The 27,463-nt window shown below is 47.6% G+C and overlaps 1 protein-coding gene across 1 annotated transcript in view; it reads left to right on the forward strand.

Moving 5' to 3' along the window:
- LOC147671313 (ras GTPase-activating protein nGAP-like) overlaps window positions 1-27,463 on the forward strand; it is a 541,239-nt gene that overhangs the window by 375,778 nt on the left and 137,998 nt on the right. The window contains exon 4 of the mRNA XM_086948081.1: window positions 17,959-18,112. Coding sequence (XP_086804207.1) covers window positions 17,959-18,112 — 154 coding nt within the window. The remainder of the gene's footprint in view (window positions 1-17,958; window positions 18,113-27,463) is intronic.

Below are 27,463 nucleotides of genomic sequence, written 5' to 3' on the forward strand. Positions count from 1 at the left end.
AGAAAAAGAATATCCGGGGCTTCGTCAACTAAAAGGTCAAACACCTCAGCATAATGCTTCGGTAGTGACCTAACATTCAACTGTAATATTTTTAGCCATTGCTGGGCAGAAGAATTAACACAAGCACCTATCGTAGTAGGGGCTGGAAGAGAAAGTTGAGCGCAAGGAGAGGTTACCAGGCCACTCAACGGGTCGAGCGGAACCAGGCATCCTGTAGCCTTAGCAGGGCGCAGACTTGGCAGCTCTTCTCGAGAGTAGACTACATTACCTGATGGATTTGAGCCAGCGTCTCTGGCGAGAGGCGCTGGACTGGCGCGGACGGGCGCAGACGGGCTTGCCTTTGGTGCGCCACCGTAGGGCCCGCTGCGCCCGCCCGCTGCGCGGATGATGTCCAATGCACATTTATAGGGCGTGAGGAGGGTGGGAGGAAGTAAAACAACTAGTCCGCAGTTCTCAGTGACCCTCCCAAGATGGCGGCTTACCCCGGTCCAATCCAGCGTCAGCACCTGATCGGCTGCGCTAGGATCAGAGGTCGAGCTGAAGTGGGGCTAAGGCGATTGGGACCGCACCAGTGAAAGGTACAGATTACCAATGCGCTATCACACTCAGCAAAGTTAAAACCACAACAATTGCAAATTTTTAAAACCAGCTATAATAGTGCAAAGTTTTTAAAACAGGTGATATTAGTCCCTCAGTCTCCCGGCATCCGCCTCAGGAGTAACTAAACAAAGGAATAACGTGCGGGCGTTTCAGGCGCGGTTTTAAGCCCAGGGAGGGCGGGAGGAAGTAAAACAACTAGTCCGCAGTTCTCAGTGACCCCCCCCATGATGGCTTCTTACCCCTGTCCAATCCGGCGTCAGCACCTGATCGGCTGCGCTAGGACCAGAGGTCGAGCTGAAGAGGGGCTAAGGCGAATGGGACCACACCAGTGAAAGATACAGGTTACCAATGCGCTATCACACTCAGCAAAGTTAAAACCACAACAATTGCAAATTTTTAAAACAAGCTATAATAGTGCAAAGTTTTTAAAACAGACGATATTAGTCCCTCAGTCTCCCGGCATCCGCCTCAGGAGTAACTAAACAAAGGAATGTATAGTGAAACCCTGGCTGCACTGTCCATCTCCCTCTGTAGGGACACCTGGCAGTGCTCAGCGCCTTCTATAGTGAAACCCAGGCTGCACTGTGTCCAGCTCCCTTCGTAGTGACACCTGGCAGAGCTCAGCTCCTCTCTATGGAACCTAGCCTGAGCCTGCACTGTGCCCAGCTCCCTCTGTAGTGACACCTGTCAGTGCTCAGCTCCTTCTATAGTGAAACCCAGGCTGCACTGTGTCCCGCTCCCTCGGTAGTGACCTGGCAGTGCTCAGCTCCTTCTATAGTGAAACCCTGGCTGCACTGTGTCCAGCTCCCTCGGTAGTGACACCTGACAGTGCTCAGCTCCTTCTATAGTGAAACCCAGGCTGCACTGTGTCCAGCTCCCTCGGTAGTGACACCTGGCAGTGTTCAGCTCCTTCTATAGTGAAACCCAGGCTGCACTGTGTCCCGCTTTCTCGGTAGTGACCTGGCAGTGCTCAGCTCCTTCTATAGTGAAACCCAGGCTGCACTGTTCCCAGCTCCCTCGGTAGTGACACTGGCAGAGCTCAGCTCCTTCTATAGTGAAACCCAGGCTCCAGCTCCCTCGGTAGTGACACCTGGCAGTGCTCAGCTCCTTCTCTAGTGAAACCCAGGCTGTTTTGTGTCCAGCTCCCTCGGTAGTGACACCTGGCAGCGCTCCGCTCCTCTCTATGGAACCTACCCTGAGTCTGCACTGTGTCCAGCTCCCTCGGTAGTGACACCTGGCAGTGCTCAGCTCCTTCTATAGTGAAACCCAGGCTGCTTTGTGTCCAGCTCCCTCGGTAGTGACACCTGGCAGCGCTCCGCTCCTCTCTTTGGAACCTACCCTGAGTCTGCACTGTGTCCAGCTCCCTCGGTAGTGACACCTGGCAGTGCTCAGCTCCTCTCTATGGAACCTACCCTGAGTCTGCACTGTGTCCAGCTCCCTCGGTAGTGACACCTGGCAGTGCTCAGCTCCTTCTATAGTGAAACCCAGGCTGCACTGTGCCCAGCTCCCTCGGTCGTGACACCTGGCAGTGCTCAACTCCCTATATAGCAGTGGTTCCCAAACTGTGTGCCGTGGCTCCCTGGGAAGCCGCCAAACATAGTGAAGGCAGCCATGCACTAAACACTTTGATGCATCTGTTGTTGAAGGGTCTGTTGGCTTCAGTTAAACTAATTAAACTTAAATGCACGATGTTGATGATTTGCAAGGGACATGCCTAAAACTGTAAACGTAGTTTTTAATTGATGGCATGTTGAGTGACTTGACCTCCATAATTCATTGGATACCCACGTTCCAACACTCCCAAAGTAAGCGGAAGATGCCTGATTTATTTTGTTAGGCTTATTAATAGTTTCGTTTTTTCCAAATGCATTTTACACCAATGCAAATTATCAGGAAAGTAGAGTTGTCCTGTCAATTAAACCCACTAAGTATTGACATAGTTACTTGAATCATAGGTACGTCCAGTACAAATTTCTTTTAGTACACACACATTTCTAGACAGACCTGCTCTCTCCTGGAGCACAGGGAAGTAAAACACCATATATGGCATTATGCCAACATTTGGAAGCAAGAAAGAGGGACGTTTAAAAAAAAAAAAAGAAAAGAGGAATTTATTTTACGTGCATTGATTTGGAGGCAATTTTAGGGAGGAGACCGCTAAAAGAAAGATGTATGTAGTTTACAAAATCGTGAGTCACCCGGCTGAGACAGGTGTGTTAGCACGTATGACATGGGTAGAAATTGAAGTGTATGCAAATATTCTTCAAGCACAGAAACACTTTGGCAATTGGGCCTACATGCATAGGGTACTATCTAGCACTGTAAGTGGGAAAAAATAGTTTGAGAGGGTTCTCTAAAATAGGCATGGGTAAAGAAGTGTAACTAGAAATATTTTATTATAGGCGCCGCCTTAGTAATCTGAAGCACCCTGCGTATATGATTATAATACCTTTTATCAGTTTCATCCCAATAATTTTCAGGGAGCAAAATGCAAGTACTCCAGACGCTGGGTTTACACCACCCCACCCTCCCAAATAAATAACAGTGGGGAGCCATGGGCAATGGCCAATGGGTCAAGGCAGCCGTGGGTCGAAAAAGTTTGGGAACCACTGCTATATAGTAAAACCTAGCCTGAGCCTGCACTGTGCCCAACTCCCTCGGTAGTGACACCTGGCAGTGCTCAGCTCCTCTATATGGAACCTAGCCTGAGCCTGCACTGTGTCCAGCTCCTTCGGTAGTGACACCTGCCAGTGCTCAGCTCCTCTCTATGGAACCTAGCCTGAGCCTGCACTGTGTCCAGCTCCCTTGGTAGTGACACCTGCCAGTGCTCAGCTCCTTCTATAGTGAAACCCAGGCTGCACTGTGTCCAACTCCCCCTGCAGTGACACCTGACAGTGTTCAGCTCCTTCTATAGTGAAACCCAAGCTGCACTGTGTCCAGCTCCCTCGGTAGTGACACCTGGCAGTGTTCAGCTCCTTCTATAGTGAAACCCAGGCTGCACTGTGCCGAGCTCCCCTTGCAGTGACACCTGACGGTGCTCAACTGCTCTCTATGAAACCTAGCCTGAGCCGGCACTGTGCCCAGCTCCCTCTCTAATAATACAAGGCAGTGCTCAGCTCCTTATATAGTCAAACCTAGCCTGAGCCTGCACTGTGCCCAGCTCCCTCTGTAGTGACACCTGACTGCACTCAGCTCCTCTATAGGGAACCTAACCTGAGCCGCACTGTGCCCAGCTCCCTCTCTAGCCACACCTGGCAGTGCTCAGCTCCTTCTATAGTGAAACCTAGGTTGCACTGTGCCAAGCTCCCTCTCTAGTGACACCTGGCAGTGCTGAGCTCCTCTCTATGGAACCTACCTGAGCCTTCACTGTGCCCAGCTCCCTCTGCAGTGACACCTGGCAGTGCTCAGCTCCTCTATAGTGAAACCTAGGCTGCACTGTATCTACCACCCCCTGTAGGGACACCTGGCAGTGCTCAGCTCCCTATATCATGAGAACTAGCCTGCACTGTGCCCAGCTCCCCCTGTAGTGACTCCTGGCAGTGCTCAACTCCCTATAGGGAACATAACCTGAGGGTGTACTGTGCCCAGCTCCCTCTCTAGTGACACCTATGGAACCTAGCCTGAGCCTGCACTGTGCGCAGCCCCCTCTCTAGATACGCCTGGCAGTGCTCAGCTCCTTCTATTGTGAAACCTAGGTTGCACTGTGCCCAGCTCCCTCTCTGACACCTGGCAGTCCTCAGCTCCTCTCTAGGGAACCAAGCCTGAGCCTGTACTGTGCCCAGCTCCCTCTGCAGTGACACCTGGTAGTGCTCAGCTACCTATAGGGAACCTAACCTGAGCCTGCACTGTGCCCAGCTCCCTCTCTAGTGACACCTGGCAGTTCTCAGCTACCTATAGGGAACCTAACCTGAGCCTGTACTGTGCCTAGCTCCCCATGTAGTGACACTCGGCAGTGCTCAGCTCCTTCTATTGTGAAACCCAGGTTGCACTGTGCCGAGCTACCTCGGTCGTTACACCTGGCAGTGCTCAACTCCTCTATAGAGAACATAGCCTGCACTGTGCCCAGCTCCCCCTATAGGGACACCTGGCAGTGCTCAGCTCCCTATATAATGAAACCTAGCTTGCACTGTGTCCAGCTCCCCCTGTAGTGACACTTGGCAGTGCTCAGGTCCTTCTAGATTGAAACCTAGGCTGCACTGTACCACGCTCCCTCTGTAGTGACACCTGGCAGTGCTCAACTCCTCTATATGGAGCATAACCTGAGCCTGAACTGTGCCCAGGTCCCTTTGCAATGATACCTGGCAGTGCTCAGCTCGACTATATGGAGCATAACCTGAGTCTGAACTGTGCAAAAAACACAGTTGATGGACAGAATGCAGAACAATGTCTTACATTCACCCCAGTACAAAGATCTGGGCCTAAATCCATCGTTTTTTTGCACTCCACACCACCCTAGGTCAGACAATGGCTATATGCAAATCAGCCTTGACCCTGTGCCTCATAGGAACAGTCCAGCCCGAACTACCAAGCCATGTCTTTCCTAGACCGGAATCAAGCATCCAAGGACCGGTTTCTGGCTATCAGCCTTTTTCAGCCTGGATAGCTTGACTCCAGTGATGTGGAGAGCCTGGGACTCACGTCTGAGCATACCCAGTCCACTCGGGGTGAAAATTGCAAAAAACACAGTTGATGGACAGAATGCAGAACAATGTCTTACATTCACCCCAGTACAAAGATCTGGGCCTAAATCCATCGTTTTTTTGCACTCCACACCACCCTAGGTCAGACAATGGTAATATGCAAATCAGCCTTGACCCTGTGCCTCATGGGAACAGTCCAGCCCGAACTACCAAGCCATGTCTTTCCTAGACCGAAATCAAGCATCCAAGGACCGGTTTCTGGCTATCAGCCTTCTTCAGCCTGGATAGCTTGACTCCAGTGATGTGGAGAGCCTGGGACTCACGTCTGAGCATACCCAGCCCACTCGGGGTGAAAATTGCAAAAAACACAGTTGATGGACAGAATGCAGAACAATGTCTTACATTCACCCCAGTACAAAGATCTGGGCCTAAATCCATCGTTTTTTTGCACTCCACACCACCCTAGGTCATACAATGGCTATATGCAAATCAGCCTTGACCCTGTGCCTCATGGGAACAGTCCAGCCAGAACTACCAAGCCATGTCTTTTCTAGACCGGAATCAAGCATCCAAGGACCGGTTTATGGCTATCAGCCTTCTTCAGCCTGGATAGCTTGACTCCAGTGATGTGGAGAGCCTGGGGCTCAAGTCTGAGCATATTCATCCCACTCGGGGTGAAAATTGCAAAAAACACAGTTGACGGACAGAATGCAGAACAATGTCTTACATTCACCCCAGTACAAAGATCGGGCCTAAATCCATCGTTTTTTTGCACTCCACACCACCCTAGGTCATACAATGGCTATATGCAAATCAGCCTTGACCCTGTGCCTCATGGGAACTGTCCAGCCCGAACTACCAAGCCATGTCTTTCCTAGACCGGAATCAAGCATCCAAGGACCGGTTTCTGGCTATCAGCCTTCTTCAGCCTGGATAGCTTGACTCCAGTGATGTGGAGAGCCTGGGACTGAAGTCTGAGCATACCCAGCCCACTCGGGGTGAAAATTGCAAAAAACACAGTTGATGAACAGAATGCAGAACAATGTCTTACATTCACCCCAGTAGAAAGATCGGGGCCTAAATCCATCTTTTTTTTGCACTTCACACCACCCTAGGTCAGACAATGGCTATATGCAAATCAGCCTTGACCCTGTGCCTCATGGGAACAGTCCAGCCCGAACTACCAAGCCATGTCTTTCCTAGACAGGAATCAAGCATCCAAGGACCGGTTTCTGGCTATCAGCCTTCTTCAGCCTGGATAGCTTGACTCCAGTGATGTGGAGAGCCTGGGACTCACGTCTGAGCATACCCAGCCCACTCGGGGTGAAAATTGCAAAAACCTGAGTCTGAACTGTACCCAGCTCCCTCTGTGGTTGACACCTGGCAGTGGTCAGCTCCTCTATATGGAGCGTAAGCTGAGCCTGGACTGTGCCCCGGTCCCTTTGCAATGATACCTGGCAGTGTTCAGCTCCTCTATATGGAGCATAACCTGAGTCTGAACTGTGTCCAGCTCCCTCTGTGGTTGACACCTGGCAGTGGTCAGCTCCTCTATATGGAGCATAACCTGAGCCCTAACTGTGCCCAGGTCCCTTATCAATGACGCCTGGCAGTGCTCAGCTCCTCTATATGGAGCATTACCTGAGCCTTAACTGTGCCCAGGTCCATCTGTAGTGACACCTGGCAGCGCTCAGCTCCTCTACAGGGAGCCTAACCTGAGCCTGCACTGTGCCCAGCTCCCTCTCTAGTGACATCTGGGAGTGCTCAGCTACCTATAGGGAACCTAACCTGAGCGCGCACTGTGCCCAGCTCCCACTATAGTGACACTTGGCAGTGCTCAACTACCTATAGGTAAACTAACCTGAGCCTGCACTGTACCCAGCTCCCGCTGTAGTGACACTTGGCAGTGCTCTGCTCCCTATATAGTGAAACCTAGGCTGCACTGTGCCCAGCTACCCCTGCAGTGACACCTGGTAGTGCTAAGCTCCTCTACAGGGAGTTTGACCTGAGCCGGCACTGTGCCCAGCTCCATCTGTAGTGACACCTGACAGTGCTCAGCTTCATCTATATCAGAGGACTTCAAACGTGTTTGCTCTGAGCCACCCCAAAGCAAAATGTTTTGAGGTTGGGCACCCCTCCAAATCCTTATGGCACGGATTGGGGCAGCAGGAGGGACATTGTTGCGTTCAGTGGGCGGTGCTTATGAGATGATTTCAGGAGTACTTTTTCTATAGCTTATAAACCGCACTAAATATGAGACATAAAACAAAAAATGCATCAAACACAAACATGTATTATCCCAAACATACTGCTCCCTATATTTGGGGTGTTGTGAACCCCTCACACTCTTGGGCCCCAATGCAACTACACCTGCTGCACTACTGATAACTGCGGTCCTGAGTAGCAGGCCATCTCCTCTGCATCTTTTACCTCTTCCCCACCATGACTGACCATCCCCTCTGTCCTAATGCTAGAAAGGAAAATAAGCTCCCATGTCCCTTTTTCTAAAAGTAGACAGTCATAATTGTGATGCAGTGGGACCCTCAAACCCTTAGGCCCCAGTCCTGCGGCATCTGCTTCCTTATGATACCCAGCAGTGGCCACTTACACACCTGGCAGCAGTACCCACTTCACTAAAAGTTTTTAAAAAAAAGACCAACTATATTGTCCCCTTCTTTGGGGTATCTCTCTGAAGAAGCTGTCTCTGGCCATTTATAAACAAAAAAATGAACCCCCATACAGTGTTCCCTAATCTGTGCCTTCTCTTTGCCAATATCTGTGAATATCGCTCTTATACTCTGTCTCCGAGACCATTACTGTGAGGCCTCAGGAGTAGAGAGGATTAGGGATCTGCATCTAAATGTAACCCTGCTGACCTTCCACTTGCCTTGTTTCTTTCTTGATCTTGTATCTGTTTTTTCACCTTCTCTTCCACTCTCTCTAGCCTGTGGCCATAGTTCCTTTAAACAGTTTCTACCGATTGTTCAAGCTGCAGTATATTGTCAGTGTTCTTAACTGTACTTGTTGCTGTATCATTCAGTGAACTACTGCTGCTCACCCTTACTACTGCAGACCCTCTCTGCGTAGCGGGATAGAGATTGTTGCCAACTACGAACCTTCAGCTCCTTCTGGGATCACTGAATCATGCATTACTGCATCCCCGCATATTCTCTAGATCTGTGTTTGTTTCTGCTCTCAGTTCTTTAACAATTATTTTCTTATTTAGAACAGAGATTTTCCACCTGACAGATGTTCAATTCCTTCAAGAACATTTTTGTTAATAACTTTCTTATGTTAATTTTAAAAACCCACAACCAATTGCAACTGCGAGACTGACCTCATGAATGCTCATTACACAGTCACAACTCCTCATCTTGGCTGTGGTGTTTATACTCTGGATAAGGGTGCATTAGTTGTTCAGTCCTCTCCTGCTTACACTGTACTTTCCTAGCCATGACCTTGTTTCTAGTGGGGCTGATAGTGGTCTTCTGCCGCCAGTTAGTATTACTGGCAGGAGGAGTGCGCTCAATGACGTTATGGCATTACTTGACGTTTCTGGATACAACGCAAATTCACAACACAACATCACACCTAGTACACAAATCATGTGGAGTAGCCCTATAGGGAGCAATCCTTTTAGGTTTGCAAGATGCTTCCTTGAGCATAATATGCATTATGACCGGATCCGGCTCATCCGGCCGGGTCTGGTGTCTCAGTGGACTAATGCATTCACTGCAGGGGCCTGTGTTCGACCTCATGTTCACCGGTTCAAATCCCAGTGGGTCCACTCAGCCTCTTATTCATCTGATGTTGATAAAATTAGTACCATTGAGTTGGGTAACAATAAATATCTCATCTGTTATTCAGCGCCAAGATACCCAAGAGTGAACAAGTGCTTTACAAATACATGTTATGTTATGTTATGTTATGTTATGTTATGTTATGTTATGTTATGTTATGTTACCATCAGCCTCAAGTGGACGTAGCTCCCAAGCAGGGGCTAAACTTTATTGTCCTGGGTGTGGTACCAGACTATATAGTGGACAAAATATCATCTGGCAAAAATAGCATGTCCTTAATCCCATCTGGCAAAAATAGCATGTTCTTAATATCATTTACAGCAATGCTGCCCGTTTGGAGTTTATAACAGAAAATCTACACCCACTGGGATGATAGTTTTGTAAATGTAATTTAGGAAAATATATTTCTCCAGTATTAGGGGTGTCTTTCATAGATTCACATGCTTGAATATTCCCCGTCGTCGAAGTGGGAGTCCCACGGTACATAAAATAGCAGTAATATATGTATGTATAAGTAAAATCATTATAATTATAATGATAAAAATACATATACATATATAAAATACAGTAAAATATACATAAAACTCAAAAGTACCATAGAACAGAATAGGCCCATAGAAAGCCTAAGGGAGAAATCAACTATGCAACATATAAGTGTCATTATGTTTTGGTCCAAATTCCTGCCAATCAGGCCGCAGCTCCCTCTAGAACCTTCTCCTCAGAAGCCCAAGACCTCAGATTTTCTACCTCACGTCGTGTGAAGGGAGTCTCCCTGAGCTCTGCTCAGTTTTTTCTTCAACACTAGCTGTTATTTCTTCATAATGTCTTCTAATAAAAAATCTTTGTTTAAAGCTTGCCCTTCTTGTGGTAAACTGCGCCTTTTTCATGAGGATCCTCACAGTAAATGTATTTACTGTCTCTACCCAGACCATGAGGTGAAGAACTGTAAGTACTGTCGCACTTTTCCCCCTAAGACTCTGAGGGATAGAGAGGCCCGTCTCCTTCTGTGGCTACAGAAGTTGAAGACTTCAGAGTCTGTGGTTTCTGATGCTGAAAGTTCTACTTCTGGTGTTTCCAGATCCTCTCAGAAGCGTGGGTCAGAAACAGAGGTTCCATCTCCTTTTCTTAAGAAGAGTAGACTGTTGGAGTCCTCCAGGAATGTTTCCCCACAGGATTTGCTTCAGGGCACGTCTACGGGACCTGGTTTTCTGACGTCTGCGCCCAAAGCCTTGCCTTCCTCTCAGAAATCTGGCATTGGCTCATCGACGGGCTCGTTGACGCGCCCGTCGACCTCTTCAGCGACGACGAAGTCTGTCACATCTATGTCGACGACGACATGTTCTATGTCTTCTTCTACAGCGTCGACGATGACCACCTCGTCGACAACAGCTCAAGCAACGAGACCCGTTACGTCGATTATTAAAATCTCGTCAACGACTCTCAAATTAGTACCGTCCACGAAGAAGTCATCGTCGACGTCAACACCGTCGACGGATCAGTCGTCGACGCGAACTCCGACGACGAAGATTAAGTCATCCAAAAGAAGCTCGTCGACGGGCCCATCATCGTCGACGACGGCCTCGTCGACGACGCCTTCGTCGGCGGCCATCACTACATCATCGACGACTTCGTCGATGGCTGCTTCAACGTCGACGACTAAAGCACCAATACCGTCGACGACTCCGTCGACGACTCCGTCGACGGACAAGAAATCTTCGTCGACGACGAAAAAACCTCCAATTTCATCAAAAGGCTCGTCGGCTTCTCTTCATCCTCCTACCACAGCTACCACTTTTACAGTTGTTACGGCTTCTACATTGAGAACAGTGCCTCTCATTCAGCTCAGTCCAATATGGAGTGGAGCCCGTCTTCCAGAAAAATTGTTTCAGTCAGGAGGTGAAGAATCCGACCATGAATCTGAAGGGGAACAACTGTTTGGACAGGCATCTAGTCCATCAGACTTGCACATTAAATGCCAAGAGTACAGTGATGATGGAGACGAAGGGGAATACGTCGAAAGTGGGAATGATTTATTTCCTGTTGACGAAGCAGAAACAATAACTTCAGAACCAGTTACACAAATACCTTTATCATTAGTCAAAAATCTACAGCACATACTTGATGACTATAACCGCAGGTTCCCTCCATCTACACTTGCCTCCCCAGCATCACAACCTCCTCCCCAACCTCAACCTCAACCACCTGCTCCGACTCCATCCGCTGCTCCGGAAGGAACTCGTCCTGACACGGATAATGAGGACCCTGCACCTCGGGACACTGATGACGATGACGACGATATGAATGAGTGGGACAATTACAGGGCACAAACACCTTCCACTCCTCCCACCTCACCTCTTGCATCCCCTCCAGTGGATATTGCAAACTTCCATTCTTTAATGGTCCGTGCAGCGAAACGCTTTCACCTCACTGTCGAGAAACAACAACATGAGAGTGAATGTTTCTTATATGATTTTAAAGATGTTTCACAAAGACAATCACACACCATTCCAATTATAGACTTTATTTGGACTGAGGGTCTTAAATTAATGGAACATCCCAATTCAGTGCCTGCTGTCTTGCCCAGATTGGACAAAAAATATAAGGCTCCAATGTCTGCTCCAGCCTGTTTGGTGTCACAACCTAAAGCAGAGTCCGTTATTACTCAAGCAGCACAGAAAAGATCTCGTAATCCGGCTACACCACTCATGTCTCCTCCTGATCAGGAAGGCCGCAAGTTGGACTCTATAGGAAAAAAGTTCACTACAATGGCGGCCACTACTGTTAGAGCGGCAAATACCTTAGCTATTCTGGGCCGCTACGACCGCCAGATGTGGTCCGAGATTGCCGCACTAATTCCCCAGATACCTGAAGCCATCCGTGCAGAGGCGCAGGCCATTATTCAGGAGGGAGAGGTAATCTCGTCTGAGATTATTGAATGCGCGCTTGACATCTCATCCACGGGCTTTCGTCAACTAGCTGGGGCAGCAGTTTTGAGGCGTCAAGGCTAGCTGAAATCTACAACCTTTCGCCCGGAAGTACAAGCAAAGGTCCTTGACTTACCGTACGATGGAGAGTCTTTATTTGGCAAGCATGTGGACGATGCTCTTGAAAGAATCAAAAAGGACACTGACACCGCTAAGTCCTTAGCCACTCTCCAATACAAAAAGCGACCCTTTCGGAGGGCACGAGGTAGAGGCGGTGGCTCTTCTACTTTTCGTGGCACAGGCAAGTATCGCTCATACAATACCTACAGCGATAACCGACAGAGAGGTTCATACCAAAACCAAAATCGCCAGTCTTCTTCCAGACCATACCAACCGAAAATGACTTATAGAAGTGGCGCAAAAAAAAAAAACCAGTGACAGTCTCAGTTCCTTTCGTCTGCCAACAGTGCATCTTGGAGGTCCCATCTCAAAGTACATTTGCAAATGGTCCGAAATCACCTCCGACTGATGGGTTCTGGACGTTATCTCCAAAGGCCATACCTTGGAATTCACAAAATTCCCTCCCACTCATCCACCCTCGGGACCACCCTCTCCCCACCTCAAAGAACTTTTGCCTCAGGTAAAACTGATGATCCAAAAAGGGGCCATCGAGGTAGTTCCTGCTGGAGCAATGCGGCAAGGGATTCTATTCCCGGTTTTTCTTAGTAAAGAAAAAGTCGGGAGAGTGGCGTCCAATTTTGGATTTACGGGCCCTGAACAAATTCCTCACTGCAAAAACCTTCCAGTTGTTAACTCTGCTTCAAATCCTCAATTACCTCAATCCAGGGGAATTCTTCTCAACGATCGAGCTCCAGGACGCATACTTCCATGTGCCAATCCACCCCAAACACAGGAAGTATCTGCGCTTCACTGTTGGACACTTACATTTCCAATTCAAGGTCCTTCCATTCGGCCTCCGCTCAGCACCGAGGGTCTTTACCAAGATCATGGCCCCGGTAGCTGCCTTTCTACGCCTACGAGGCATACAATTTTATCCATACCTGGACGATTGTCTCATAAAGGCTCCGAATCTTCAACTGGCAATCCAGCATACACAGACTTGCCTCTCCCTGTTTCAAGACTTGGGACTTTCCATGAATTGCCAAAAGTCACACTTTGGCGCATCTCAACGGCGAGATTTTCTAGGAGCCTCACTAGATTCTCATCTGGCAATGGCTTTTGTCTCCCAAGAACGACAAGACCGTATGCTCCAGATGGTACGATCACTCCAGTCAAAACTGTACGTTTCAGTCAGGATGTTGAAATCATTCCTCGGCATGGCTTCTTCTGCCATACAGTTGATTCCCCACTGCAGACTTATGATAGTCATCCAAGAGGAATTAGACAAGCAGTGGAAGCAGGTTTCAGGATCGTTCAACGACAGGATCCTTCTCACGCCCCGTATCCAAAAGGCTCTGGAGTGGTGGGCTCACCCTCCAAACATTTCAAAGGGTCGGTCTTTTCGAGACGTTACTCCAACTCTAACTCTTACGACCGATGCATCCCTGGAGGGCTGGGGGGCACATCTCGAAGGCCTCTCAGTGCAAGGAAAATGGACTGCGGTCCAACGCACTTGGCATATAAATCGCCTAGAACTCCTGGCGATCTTCCTGGCCTTGAAATCTTTCCAACGGATCGTTCAAGGTCAATCTCTGCTGGTAAGAACAGACAACACCACCAGCATACATTACCTGAACAAGCAGGGAGGCACCAGATCCCTTTTGCTTTCCCAATAAGCACAGGAGATATGGACTTGGGCGATTCGTCACCAGATTCACCTCACTGCCATTCATGTGCCGGGTGTTTCCAATGTTCTGGCGGACACACTCAGCAGGTCTTTCTCTGACAACCACGAGTGGGAACTCAATCAACCAACTCTGGAGTTCATTTTCCGCCAGTGGGGCCATCCGCAGATAGATCTTTTTGCGACTGTCACCAACAAGAAATGCCAACGCTTTGCAAGTCTTCATCCCCACAGAGAGTCGAGCGGAAATGCATTTTCGATCAGCTGGTCGAACGCATTCAGCTACGCTTTTCCTCCGCTTCCTCTGATTCCACGCTTGTTGCACAGGATGAGGCTTCAACCCTGCCAAATCATCTTGATCGCACCCAAGTGGCCGAGACGTCCACGGTTCCCGGACCTCCTCTTGTTCTCCCAGAGCGAGCCAATTCCGCTTCATCCGTTGCCTCACCTCCTCACGATGCAACAAGGGCAGATTTGCCATCCGGATCCAGCATGCTTTCAACTCCATGCCTGGAACCTGAGCACCATGAATTTGCGAGTCTGACCATCGACGCAGACTGTAGGAAGGTGTTAGCGCACGCCCGTGCTCCTTCCACCATTAAAACCTATAAGCTGAAGTGGAAGCGTTTCTGTGTCTGGTGTCACTCCAAGGCCTTGGATCCAATGACATTTACAACAAGGGGCGGTGAGGGACAGAGTCTCTGAATTAAGCAGAAAGCTCTCACCCAGTCAAGAGATCAGGGCTGGATCCAACACCGTTTTTTAGCTCACTGCACCATCCCAGTTTCAGAACCTGGCTGTATGCAAATTAGTCTGTTCCTGTCCCAGTGCATGATGGGAACAGGGCAAACCAAACTACAAAAGCCAATTCTTACACTGGGAAGGAAACAAGCTCCCGGGGACCGGTTTCTGGCATTACAGCCGTCTTCGGCCCGGTTTGCTTGAATCCTGATGGTGCAATGAGCAAGGGTCTCACATCTGAGAATACCCTTCCACGCTTAGGGTGGACAAAAATATTTACAACAAGGGGTGGTGAGGATCCAATGACGGCTAAACCAGAACAGATTCTGCCTTTCTTCTTATCACTTGCAAAGTCAGGACTTTCCCACTCCACTCTGAAGGTATTTCTAGCGGCTCTTTCCCGGTTCCGCCATGATGGATCTACTTCACTGTATTCATCAAGAATCATTCAACAGTTTTTCAAAGGTCTCTTCCGAATGTTTCCACCCATTCGACGGCCTCCGCCTACTTGGCGCTTAAACCTAGTCTTGTCTCAGCTCCTCCTACCTCCATTTGAACCCATCCATTCAGCAAGCTTGAAATTCCTCACGTGGAAAGTTGCCCTGTTACTCGCCTAGACGTCATCCAGGCGTGTCAGTGACATTCAGGCATTCACAATCCAGCCTCCTTTTCTCCAGTTTTCAAAGGATGCTGTGACATTACGTACTAACCCCAAGTTTATCCCGAAAGTTCCCAGCGATTTTCATCTCAATGAACCAATCATTTTAAAAACTTTCTTTCCGGATCCGCAAACTCCTGCGGAACGCTCATTACATTCCCTGGATATAAAACATTGCCTCAAGTTTTACATTCAGCGCACTGCATCATTCAGGAAATCTGATCAACTGTTCGTGGCCTATGGTCTGATCTCTAAAGGTCAGCCTGTTACCAAACAAAGTATTACTAGGTGGATTTCTTCCACTATTACCTTTTGTCACCAGCGGGCTGGTAAGCCTCTTCCAGCTCCAGTACGTGCCCACTCAACCAGAGCTGTGTCAGCTTCTACTGCCCTCTTTGCGGGGGTACCTCTGCGACACATCTGCAGAGCTGCTACGTGGTCGAGCAGCCATACTTTTACGAAGCACTACTGTCTGCAGTCAACTGATGCCGCAGATGCAGCAGTGGGACAAGCGGTGCTGCGGAATCTTTTCCATTAAAGGTGTGCCTCTGCTGCTACCCGCCTCCAGTCATAAAGGTTTTCTTTTAAGATGCTATTTTCTTATATACTTGAGTTGTCTGTTACCTTTATGACTTATATGATGATTACTGCTTTCTACTCTTATTCAAGCATGTGAATCTATGAAAGACACCCCTAATACTGGAGAAGAACATAAGTTACTAACCTGTAAACTGTGGTTCTCCAGTATTGGTGTCTTTCATAGATTCACATGCGACCCTCCCGCCCTCCCCTCAGAGGCTCTCTTCTCCTCAGGCACTTTTGGTTACTCTGTGCTAAGAAAATCTGAGGTCTTGGGCTTCTGAGGAGAAGGTTCTAGAGGGAGCTGCGGCCTGATTGGCCAGAATTTGGACCAAAACATAATGACACTGATATGTTGCATAGTTGGTTTCTCCCTTAGGCTTTCTATGGGCCTATTCTGTTCTATGGTACTTTTGAGTTTTATGTATATTTTACTGTATTTTATATATGTATATGTATTTTTATAATTATAATGAGTTTACTTATACATACATATATTACTGCTATTTTATGTACCGTGGGACTCCCACTTCGACGACGGGGAATATTCAAGCATGTGAATCTATGAAAGACACCAATACTGGAGAACCACAGTTTACAGGTAAGTAACTTGTGTTCTTATGTCAGATGATATTTTTGTCAGCAGTATGCTCACATACAACCATCCCCTCTGTATCACATCATAATGTTAGGCTTTGGAAAAGCAGCAAAAGAAACAGGCAGCTTTCTCCTCAAACAGCAAGCCACAATCTCTGCAACATGATAACTCCCACTGCAGGGCGAATGCCTGTCCAAACCTGTTCCATTTTCTAGTGCTCAACAGGAAAAGCAAAGACAAAGTGAATGGCTCATCTACGCTGTTTTACAGAGTCAGACCAGTGCACCAAGTCCTGAACAGGCTCCAGATAAAAAAATGCTCCTCTGAACAGCCTCAAACAAACATCCCAAGGTTTAGTCAGTTTGAAGTTCCTGCAGGTCTCCATTGCAGCCTGTTCTTTGTGTGCCAGTATATATCTGCACAATACTTTTCTAAACTGCTCCGTAAATCTTTGCTACCCAAGGACACACTTGTTATTGTAACACGCTTGGTGAAACCGCCATGCAGAACCCTTCTCTAAAACAATAGCCGGGAGCTGTCTAGTGCAACGCTCATTTAAGTCCCACCCATCAGTCCTGGTCCCTCAAGGATGCTGTGTGCGCTCATGTTCATGCTCTAGCTATGGGCCCTCAGGTTCAGCTGTCTAGTGCATCCCTCATTCAAGTCCCACCCATTCTTCCAGCCTTTCCCTTTTGTCCCACAGGGGTACTAGTTCTCCTGCCTCTCCCTGTGGCGTTCTGGGGTGCTAGATGTGTTGTCAATGTAATCCTGCCTCTTTTGATGGTCCTCCACTGATACTAGGTGTGCTTTTCTGCTGCCTCTACTTGTGGCCCTAAAGGGTGCTAGATGTGTTGTAATCCTGCCTTTTGCGATGGTCCTCAACAGATACTAGATAGGTCTTTCTCCTGCCTCTCCGGGTGCCCCCCTAGGGTGTTAGATGTGATTTAAACCTGCCTCTTCTGATGGTACTCCACTAATACTAGGTGTGTTTTTCTCCTGCCTCTCCCTGTGGCGTTCTAGAGTGCTAGATGTGTTGTAATCCTGCCTCTTCTGATGGGCCTTCATGGATACTAGGTGTGTTTTTTCTCCTGCCTCTTCTGATGGTACTCCACTAATACTAGGTGTGTTTTTCTAATGCCTCTCCCTGTGGTCCTCTAGGGAGCTAGATGTGTTGTAATTCTGCCTCTTCCGAAGGTCCTTCATGAGTACTAGGTGTGTTTTTCTCCAGCCTCTCCCTCTAGTCCTCTAGGGTGCTAGATGTGATTTAATCCTGTCTCCCCCTGTGGCCTTCTAGGGTGCTAGATATGTTGTAATCCTGTCTCTTCCGATGATACTCAACACATAACTTGTGTGTTTTTCTCCCACCGCTCCCTGCGATCTTCCACGCTTCTAGGTGTGATTTAATCCTGCCTCTTCTGATGGTACTCTACTGATACTAGGTGTTTTTATCTCCTGCCTCTACCTGTGGTCTTCTAGTGTGCTGATGTGTTGTAATCGTGTGTCTTTTTGATGGTCTTCCACCAATCCTAGATGTGTTTTTCTTCTGCCTCTCCTTCTGAGCCACATGTGCATCAGCTGTGAGCTCACACTCCTCACCATTCGTCTTTACTTCCCAAGGGCCAGGCTGATGCAGAGCTTCAAGGAGTCCCACTCCCACGAGTCACTGCTCAGCCCGAGCAGTGCAGCCGAGGCTCTGGAGCTCAATCTAGATGAGGACTCCATTGTGAAGCCAGTGCACAGCAGCATCCTCGGCCAGGAGTTCTGCTTTGAGGTGAGTTTTGGTATTTGCAGGTGAATGATGGCCTCTTATGAATTCCCAATAAAGTGATGTTCCAGCAAGTATAATGTGAAGCCTTGTGTGTTTTAACATGCTGTGTGTCTGCACACGCAAACTGATTTAATAGTGTTGCTGTGATTGACTGCTGTCATGTGTGCGTTAATACTTCGTGAGTAGCGACTTCAGAGGCTTACAAAGCACTTTTTGTGGTCTCACAACAGTTTATTTGTCTATCGCACACCGCAATGTAACCAAAATTTTAACATATACTTAGAGTGACCTTTGGGTCTGTCCCTTGCTCATGGTTGAGTAGCTTTCTTGTCTGTTTTAATCCCCTGTATTTGACCCCTGCAGCATTTAGGTTTAACCCTGCATTTTGATTGGTTCAGCATGTACTTCCATTGCAGTTAATAGACTACTTTTCTTGTTATTTTATTCTGTGCCTCTTAAAATGAGCACTGCTGCAGGTCGTTTTCTCGCTCATCCCGGCCTCTCTACCTCCACTGGCTTTGGCAATCCTTTCAAGACTGCGCCATCTTAAAATGTGGTTTTCTATACTTCCAAGATGGCCGTCACTTGTTGCAACAGCTGTTCTCTCGTGGGGGGTTTCCAGGTATAGTCATAAGCACTTGAATAGTCCTGCCCACGTGTGGGTACTCCGGAGCACTTCTTTAGATATATCTTCTTAAGTGGATATTTTTCGCCTTTCTTCAGGAAGGCCTGCAAAGACCCTTAAGAGATGGAAAGACAATAATGCAGCCTAAATACATAGGCTACACTGGCTGCATCCTCATAAAGAATTAAAAAAAAGGTAGCCAGTATACTAAATTTGTGTCTTTTTTGTAGTATAAAACACACAGAATAACAGTTTTTTCATGATAGAGAAGAAAGGACAGAATAGCCCCGTAGGCTGCCATTATATGTCTTTGAAAATAGACGCTGTGCCTTTAAGATCCCAGAGACCACCAGTAGCCCATCATGCACAGCTAATGGCAGTTACTTCAGTTCTTTTTTACGGCTTCTGCTTTCAGGACCCTGGAGCCTTGAGCTCTACCATGTTGGTGTTTCTGTTCAAAATTCACTTCTGAATTTAGCAAATTACTTTACCCAACGTCTTTGGTCTTCCTCTTTGTGTTTCTGTCTTTTTCTAACGGAAACTTTTTCACTCAAAAATGCCATCTCTTTTTGATAAGTGCCCAGACTGTGGTAGGGAGAAGACCAAGACTGATCCTCACAGATTGTGCATAATTTGTCTTCCTGCTTCTCATGCTCCTGATGCTTGTTCCATCTGGAAAACCTTCTCTAAGTGTACTCTGTGTGACCGAAAGAAAATCCGGCTTCAAGGAGCAGAAGAGAGAAGGATCATTCCTCTACCAGAGCTCTGGCTTCAGCCTCTGGGGGCTGCCCAGCAGAGGAAGGGCTGAAAAATGGCGCTGGTCTCGGTCGAGGACGTCGAGAGATGGTACAGCGCCGACCTGTTCGCCATCGACTCAGGGCTCTGGGTCCAAAGGACATCGACGTTCCACGTCGAGAAAAAGATCATCAACGTCGACTTCGAAACCAGCAATGATACCACCTCATTCGGCTTCAGAAAGTCCACCGCCGACAGTGACTCCTCATAGGTTGCTGTCGAGAACCTTGTCTCACCTGCAAAGTCGCTGAACGACACACTCCCACCATCAGTCGACGCCGAGAGGGCGGCGCTCGATGATGAAGCAAGATCCTCCTTCTAGACGACGTCAATGGTCGCCGTCGACAAGTAGATCGACGTCGAGAGGGAGTCAAAGAACCTCCTCAGGAACTTTGTCACCATTTTCAAGCCTTCAGGAGGCATGTAAGAAGAGGAGACTTATTTAAACGTCCGATTCGAATTATTCCTGAACCTATTCTTCACCTAGGCTCGTTTCTTCTACAGTATCTCATGAGCAGACTCCACAACCTCTTCCAAATGTGGAACTAAGATGTACGACTCCTCTGCCGCCGCCTCCTCCAGCGCCTCCTCCGCCTCCTCCTCCTCCACTGCCTCCTCCTCCACTGCCTCCTTCTCCTCCGCCTCCTCCACCATCTTCTTCATGAGGCATCGTTCTTGTAGTCATAGATCCTCTTCTCATTCACATCATTGCCATCATAGACGGAGGTCTCATTCCAGACATACCAGAGATACTTCCTCGTCAAGCACTGGCAGATATTCACCTATACTGATGGATTCGCCTCCTCCACGGATCTCACCAGTTAATGACATTTCAACGTTTCTGTCAGGAATTTACAAATTGCATCTACCTATGTTCCAAGAGTAGGGAATGGTGGAAAGACAATTGTAAAGCCTTGTCGGGTAAATATTTGGTACCCGTGTAATTCCAAATAGATTCCTTCGTTATCATGTAAATAGGTTCAGGTCATAGTGGGGTTAGTTCCTTCCTAAGATGGCCGCCACAATAGCCACTGAAGTCATTCAGAGTTTAGTACGTGAGGGCTAGTTGATGTGCGTCTCGCGCAGCGTTCTAACTGCGCACTTCACCTGTTCGAGTTCCTGAGGTAACAGCTAGAGTCTTACGCTCCGTGTCAAGTATTCGTGACAGGAGTAGTTTTGGGATATTCTTGAGTCCGCTAATCTAGAGACTTGCCTAGAGAGAGTTTCATCTGTCAAAAGTTACTTTTGAGTGAATTCTGGAAGTTCGTGAAGAAACGTTCTTCCGTCTGTTGCTGTGACTGAGACTTCGTTCTTCTCCTTCCGTCGTGGGAGCCAGTTCACTCTGCTGAAGCTCGTCTGAGGACTTCTTCTCAGAAGGTTCAACGGACTCCACCAACCTCTTGCGGAGCATGCGAGAGGAACAGTAAGCCAGCGGCTGCTTTCTCCTTCTTCCCCATTGTCGGCGAACTTGTGCTGAACAGCTATTCCCTTCTTGCGTTTAACCTGCTCTTTCCTCCCCCTCTTGCCTCCCTTGTTCCTTTTTGCGCGCTTCATTTCATTCAGCATTGGAAGCCTTGGAGCTGCATGTTCACCACAAGGCATCAACAGATATAAACAGAACCCCAGTTGGGGCTAATACAGAAAGCTTACAGGTAAAGAAGGAGAGAGAGGGTTTTAGTCCTGGGTTGTAGAATTTTCCGTAAGGAACATTTAGTAATGTTAGTCTTTGTCCTGCAGGCTTGAAGCTCTCTGAATGTATCTACACATCTTAAAGAAGAGTAGCAATACCTTTGGGAACTACTGGTAGGATAAGATTCATTATTTACATAGAGTGAGAAAGTTGGTAGGTAGAAGTGGTTGTTTATTCTCTTTCCCCCTGTTCTGTGCATTAGGCATCTACAGAAACCGAAGTCCAGGTCAAGAGTGATCTACCCAATCGGTGAAGGTGCCAGAAGCTCTCAAGGTGTCTCTTCTCTGTCCACTTCCCCTTTCCCTGTCACTAGTGCGTTCGCCCATGTGGCGGAGTCACTGGTGGAAGGGTGATCGGGTACAGCATCACTGCCTCTGCGAAGATTGGAGCCTTCTGACAGATTGAAGTGCCCAAGTATTCACTTCGCCCAGGCAGTATGGTGGAGGGCTTAAATCTAAAGGAACTGGGAGACATGTTAGCGGGTATCCAGCGGGAGTTAGGAGCAGTAAGAGAGGAAAATAAAAGTTTAAAATTAGAGTTGGAGGCTTCTAGGCAAGAAAATAGAGTGTTAGCTCAGAAGATGGATGGGTTAGTAATGGGAAATCCTGTTCAGGGTCCATCTACGTCCCACACCAGTTCTGTAAGTTCAGATCCTAAATCAGTAGCTCAGGTAATCCATTCAGTCTCCCCGTTAATTCCTTTGGCAGCTCCCGAGAGATTCTCGGGGGATCCGCAAAAAGCCCAACTCTTTTTAACTCAATGCTCCCTTCATTTCATGTGCCGCCCAACCCTTTTTCCCGATGCCCAATCCAGAGTAGCATTTATTTTGTCCTATCTAAGTGGGGATGCTGCTAATTGGGCAATGCCCTTGGTGAGCGAAGATGACCCAATCCTTTGTGATTTTGTTAAGTTCAAAGCTGAGTTCCTCAGAATTTTTGACAGGAGAAGGATTTCTCAGGCCACTGATAATGAGCTGCTGGAATTGCGTCAGGGTTCTAAAGATCTGCTATCATATCTGACGCAGTTTAATAAGTTAATTGTGGAAACCAACTGGCCGGAGGAGAAACGAGCGGCCTTATTTTATCGAGGACTGAAAGATGAGATTAAAGATACTTTAGCCCAAGTTCCAAACCGGCCCACTGAACTGTCTGCATTGGTGGATTTAGTTTTGGAGTTGGATTTTCGTCATTCAGAGCGTAGAGGAGAAAGAAGAAAAGATTGGAGAGTAAATGTTCCTCGATTCGACCGGGCTCGGTTCGAGAAAGGTTCTGGAGGGAGTAATGAAGCAGAACCCATGCAAATTGGAGCCGTCCGTGGGCCATTGAGTAAAGAGGAGAAGGAGGATCGGCGTTTGAAGAAATTGTGCCTTTATTGTGGGATCGCTGGCCACTTTGTAAAGGATTGTCCTAAGCGCCCCAGAATACCGTTTAAGGGAAACGAGGGGGGCCATCAGTAGACGGAGTCGCTCTGGTGGTGCAGGAGAACAAGACGACTCCGGATCCGCATTTAATCCTAAACACTCTTCAGTCGTGTATCCCACATGTAATCCTTCACATGACCTTAAAATTCCGTGGACGACAGATTTCTGGAGTGGCTATTATGTTGGATTCTGGGGCCACAGGAAATTTCTGTGACATAAGGTATGCGCGAAGCATGGGAATTCAAGCCATAAAGAAAGAAAGACCCGAGCCAGTGAGAGCCGTTGACGGAACCAACTTATCATCTGGGCCAATTATCAGTCATACGGAAGAATTGGAACTGATTCAATCGGATGGGCATCGAGAAGTGATGCAATTCAATTTAATAGACGCCCCTCAGTTCCAATTGATTTTGGGTCTACCTTGGCTGACTTTACACAATCCGACCATTGATTGGACGAATCGAACTGTCAGTATGCAGTCAAGCTTTTGTCAGGAACATTGTTATGGGCCCCAAGAACCCTCCGAGGAGAACTCCCTTGCTTCTTTACTATCGTATGGAGGTCAGTCAGTCTGTGTAATTAATGCTGGAGAAATTCCTCCCGAATATCAGGATTTGAAGATGGTCTTTAGTGAACGGGAAGCGGAGGTGTTACCACCACACCGTTCCTACGATTGTACGATTGATCTGGTTCCAGGAGCAGTACTGCCTTGCAGTCGGATTTATGCTCTGACCGAAGCTGAAAATAACCATCTCAAGGAGTATCTGGATCGATATCTGGCCAATGGATTCATCAGACCATCGCAGTCCCCGGTATCCTCCCCGTTATTTTTTATTCCAAAGAAACAAGAAGGCAGTCTGAGAACCTGCATTGATTATCGCGCCTTGAATTTAGTAACAATCAAAAATCGATACCCCTTGCCTTTGATTTCAGTTCTTCTGGATCAACTCAAAGAAGCACAGATTTTCACCAAGCTTGACTTGCGAGGGGCGTACCACTTGGTGCGGATGAAAGAGGGGCACGAGTGGAAGACGGCCTTTCGTACCAAGTTTGGCCTCTTTGAATATTGCGTGATGCCCTTTGGGTTGTGTAATGCACCTGCAGTGTTTCAGCATTTCATAAATGACATTCTGAGTGATTTGATTGACAAGGTGGCGATAGTTTATCTGGACGATATCTTGATCTACTCTCAGAATACCCAAGACCATCCTAAGCACGTCAGAATGGTGTTGGAGCGTTTGAGAACACATCATTTATATGTAAAACTGGAAAAATGTGTTTTTCACGCTACCACGGTGGAGTTTCTAGGATTCATCCTTTCTCCACATGGAATCACCATGGATCAAGGAAAAGTGCAAGCCGTCAAGGATTGGCCAGAACCACGGAGTGTCAAGGAGATACAGCGATTTTTGGGATTCGCAAACTTCTATTGGCGCTTCATCCAGAGTTTTTCACACTTGATTGCACCCATCACCCGTTTACTAAAGAAAGGTGTGCCGTTCGAGTGGACCAGAGCAGCTGCTCAGGCTTTTAGTCATCTCAAAGAAAGATTTGTGTCTGCTCCTATTCTTTTGCATGCCAACCCGGAAGAACCCTTCTTTGTAGAAGCAGATGCATCCGATCAGGCTATCGGAGGAGTTCTCTCGCAACGACATTCCCAGACTGGTCAGTTGCATCCGGTAGCATATCGCTCTAGAAAATTAAATCCAGCAGAACTGAACTACACCATTGCAGAAAAGGAACTGCTAGCGGTTAAGGATGCCTTTGAGGACTGGAGGCATTATCTGCTGGGGGCTAAACATACTGTGACTGTGTTTACTGATCACAAGAATCTACAATTCTTGAAGTCCGCAAAGACCCTCACTCCTCGACAGTTACGTTGGTCCTTGTATTTTGCAGATTTTGATTTTGTGCTCACTTTTCGCCCTGGAACAAAGAATGGAAAGGCGGATGCGCTTTCTCGCTTGGATACCGACGACTGTGAACATCCTGTTGAACCTCAACCAATCATCCCAGAGACTAAAATCATTTGTGCTCTTTCTCTGAGTAACTTTCAAGAAGAGGTGCGGAAGGGATTATCTTCAGAAGAAATGCAGAAGTGGGTTCAATCGGGTGAGGGGAGAGAGTTAATCCAATGTTTACCCTACTACAAAGGAGCCTTGTATCTCCCAACCATTCCTCTCCAACAAAGAGCCTTGCAAAACTGTCATGATCATCCTTTGGCCGGTCATAAAGGAGTTTCTAAGACTTTGGATTTAGTTCAGCGCTATTTTTGGTGGCCTGGGTTGTCCTCTCATGTCCAGCAATATGTGCAGTCATGTGAACTGTGTGCCAGGGGTAAACCTAGTCGGCAGGCTCCACAAGGATTGCTGCAACCCCTTCCTACCCCGACCCATCCATGGCATACAATATCAATGGATTTGATTGTAGATTTGCCGGTCAGTAAGGGATTCAATACTATCCTGGTGATTGTGGATACTTTCACCAAGATGAGTCACTTTATTGCCATGTCCGGTACCCCTACTGCTCCAGAATTAGCACAAGCTTTTAGTGAGAATATTGTAAGACTACATGGGGTTCCCAAGATTGTGGTTTCTGATCGAGGTCCCCAGTTCATCTCCCGTTTCTGGCAAGCCTATCTAAAGGGATTGGGGATTGAGAGAAGGTTGTCTACCAGCTATCACCCCGAGTCGGATGGACAGACGGAGAGAGTTAACCAAGAACTGGAACAGTACCTCCGTTTGTTTCTCCTTGAGAAGGGTGGTGACTGGTCAGATCACTTGTGGATGGCAGAATTCGCTAGTAATAATGCTAAAAGTGTTTCTACAGGTTACTCCCCTTTTTATTTGAATTCTGGACGCCATCCTAATCCATTTAGCCCTCAAGAGGATTTAGATGTCCCCGCAGTACAGACTTTGTTGACTAATATATCCACTTTACATAAGTCTGCAGAAGAGAACTTGATCAAAGCTAAACAGGTCTACAAGAAAAGTGCAGATAGACATAGAAAACCCGCTCCACAATATAAAGTAGGAGATCAGGTGTGGCTCTCCACAAAAAACCTTCATTTAAAAGGGAATAGAAAATTCCAACCAAGATTTGTGGGTCCCTATCCAGTTGAGCAGGTTATGGGTCCGGTGACAGTGAGGCTCAAGTTACCAGTTAAATTGGGGATCCATCCAGTCTTCCACGTCTCCTTACTGAAGAAGTCTAAGTCCAACATGAGGTTGGGTAAACCACCTGAACCCCTCTTTATTTCTGGTCACCCTGAGTACGAGGTTCATGACATTCTAGATTCCAAACACAAGAAAGGTAGGCTATTTTATCTGGTAGATTGGAAGGGGTATGGCCCTGAGGAAAGGTCGTGGGAACCAGCTGCCCAAATTCATGCTCCCCGACTCATTAAGAGATTCCACGCACGGCAACCTCTCAAACCTGGACCGATAAATCGGTCTTTGAGAGGGGGTACTGTCAGGAATTTACAAATTGCATCTACCTATGTTCCAAGAGTAGGGAATGGTGGAAAGACAATTGTAAAGCCTTGTCGGGTAAATATTTGGTACCCGTGTAATTCCAAATAGATTCCTTCGTTATCATGTAAATAGGTTCAGGTCATAGTGGGGTTAGTTCCTTCCTAAGATGGCCGCCACGATAGCCACTGAAGTCATTCAGAGTTTAGTACGTGAGGGCTAGTTGATGTGCGTCTCGCGCAGCGTTCTAACTGCGCACTTCACCTGTTCGAGTTCCTGAGGTAACAGCTAGAGTCTTACGCTCCGTGTCAAGTATTCGTGACAGGAGTAGTTTTGGGATATTCTTGAGTCCGCTAATCTAGAGACTTGCCTAGAGAGAGTTTCATCTGTCAAAAGTTACTTTTGAGTGAATTCTGGAAGTTCGTGAAGAAACGTTCTTCCGTCTGTTGCTGTGACTGAGACTTCGTTCTTCTCCTTCCGTCGTGGGAGCCAGTTCACTCTGCTGAAGCTCGTCTGAGGACTTCTTCTCAGAAGGTTCAACGGACTCCACCAACCTCTTGCGGAGCATGCGAGAGGAACAGTAAGCCAGCGGCTGCTTTCTCCTTCTTCCCCATTGTCGGCGAACTTGTGCTGAACAGCTATTCCCTTCTTGCGTTTAACCTGCTCTTTCCTCCCCCTCTTGCCTCCCTTGTTCCTTTTTGCGCGCTTCATTTCATTCAGCATTGGAAGCCTTGGAGCTGCATGTTCACCACAAGGCATCAACAGATATAAACAGAACCCCAGTTGGGGCTAATACAGAAAGCTTACAGGTAAAGAAGGAGAGAGAGGGTTTTAGTCCTGGGTTGTAGAATTTTCCGTAAGGAACATTTAGTAATGTTAGTCTTTGTCCTGCAGGCTTGAAGCTCTCTGAATGTATCTACACATCTTAAAGAAGAGTAGCAATACCTTTGGGAACTACTGGTAGGATAAGATTCATTATTTACATAGAGTGAGAAAGTTGGTAGGTAGAAGTGGTTGTTTATTCTCTTTCCCCCTGTTCTGTGCATTAGGCATCTACAGAAACCGAAGTCCAGGTCAAGAGTGATCTACCCAATCGGTGAAGGTGCCAGAAGCTCTCAAGTAGTCTCTTCTCTGTCCACTTCCCCTTTCCCTGTCACTAGTGCGTTCGCCCATGTGGCGGAGTCACTGGTGGAAGGGTGATCGGGTACAGCATCACTGCCTCTGCGAAGATTGGAGCCTTCTGACAGTTTCAAGAGGTTTTAGTGAGGGGTGCTTCCAAGTTGAACATTCCAGTCTCCACTCCTAAACCTACAACTTATGTCATATTTGAGACTCTGGAACTAAAACAGGTGTC

This window comes from Lissotriton vulgaris, unplaced genomic scaffold (assembly GCF_964263255.1).
Source record: "Lissotriton vulgaris unplaced genomic scaffold, aLisVul1.2 SCAFFOLD_758, whole genome shotgun sequence".
Classification (NCBI taxonomy): domain Eukaryota; kingdom Metazoa; phylum Chordata; class Amphibia; order Caudata; family Salamandridae; genus Lissotriton; species Lissotriton vulgaris.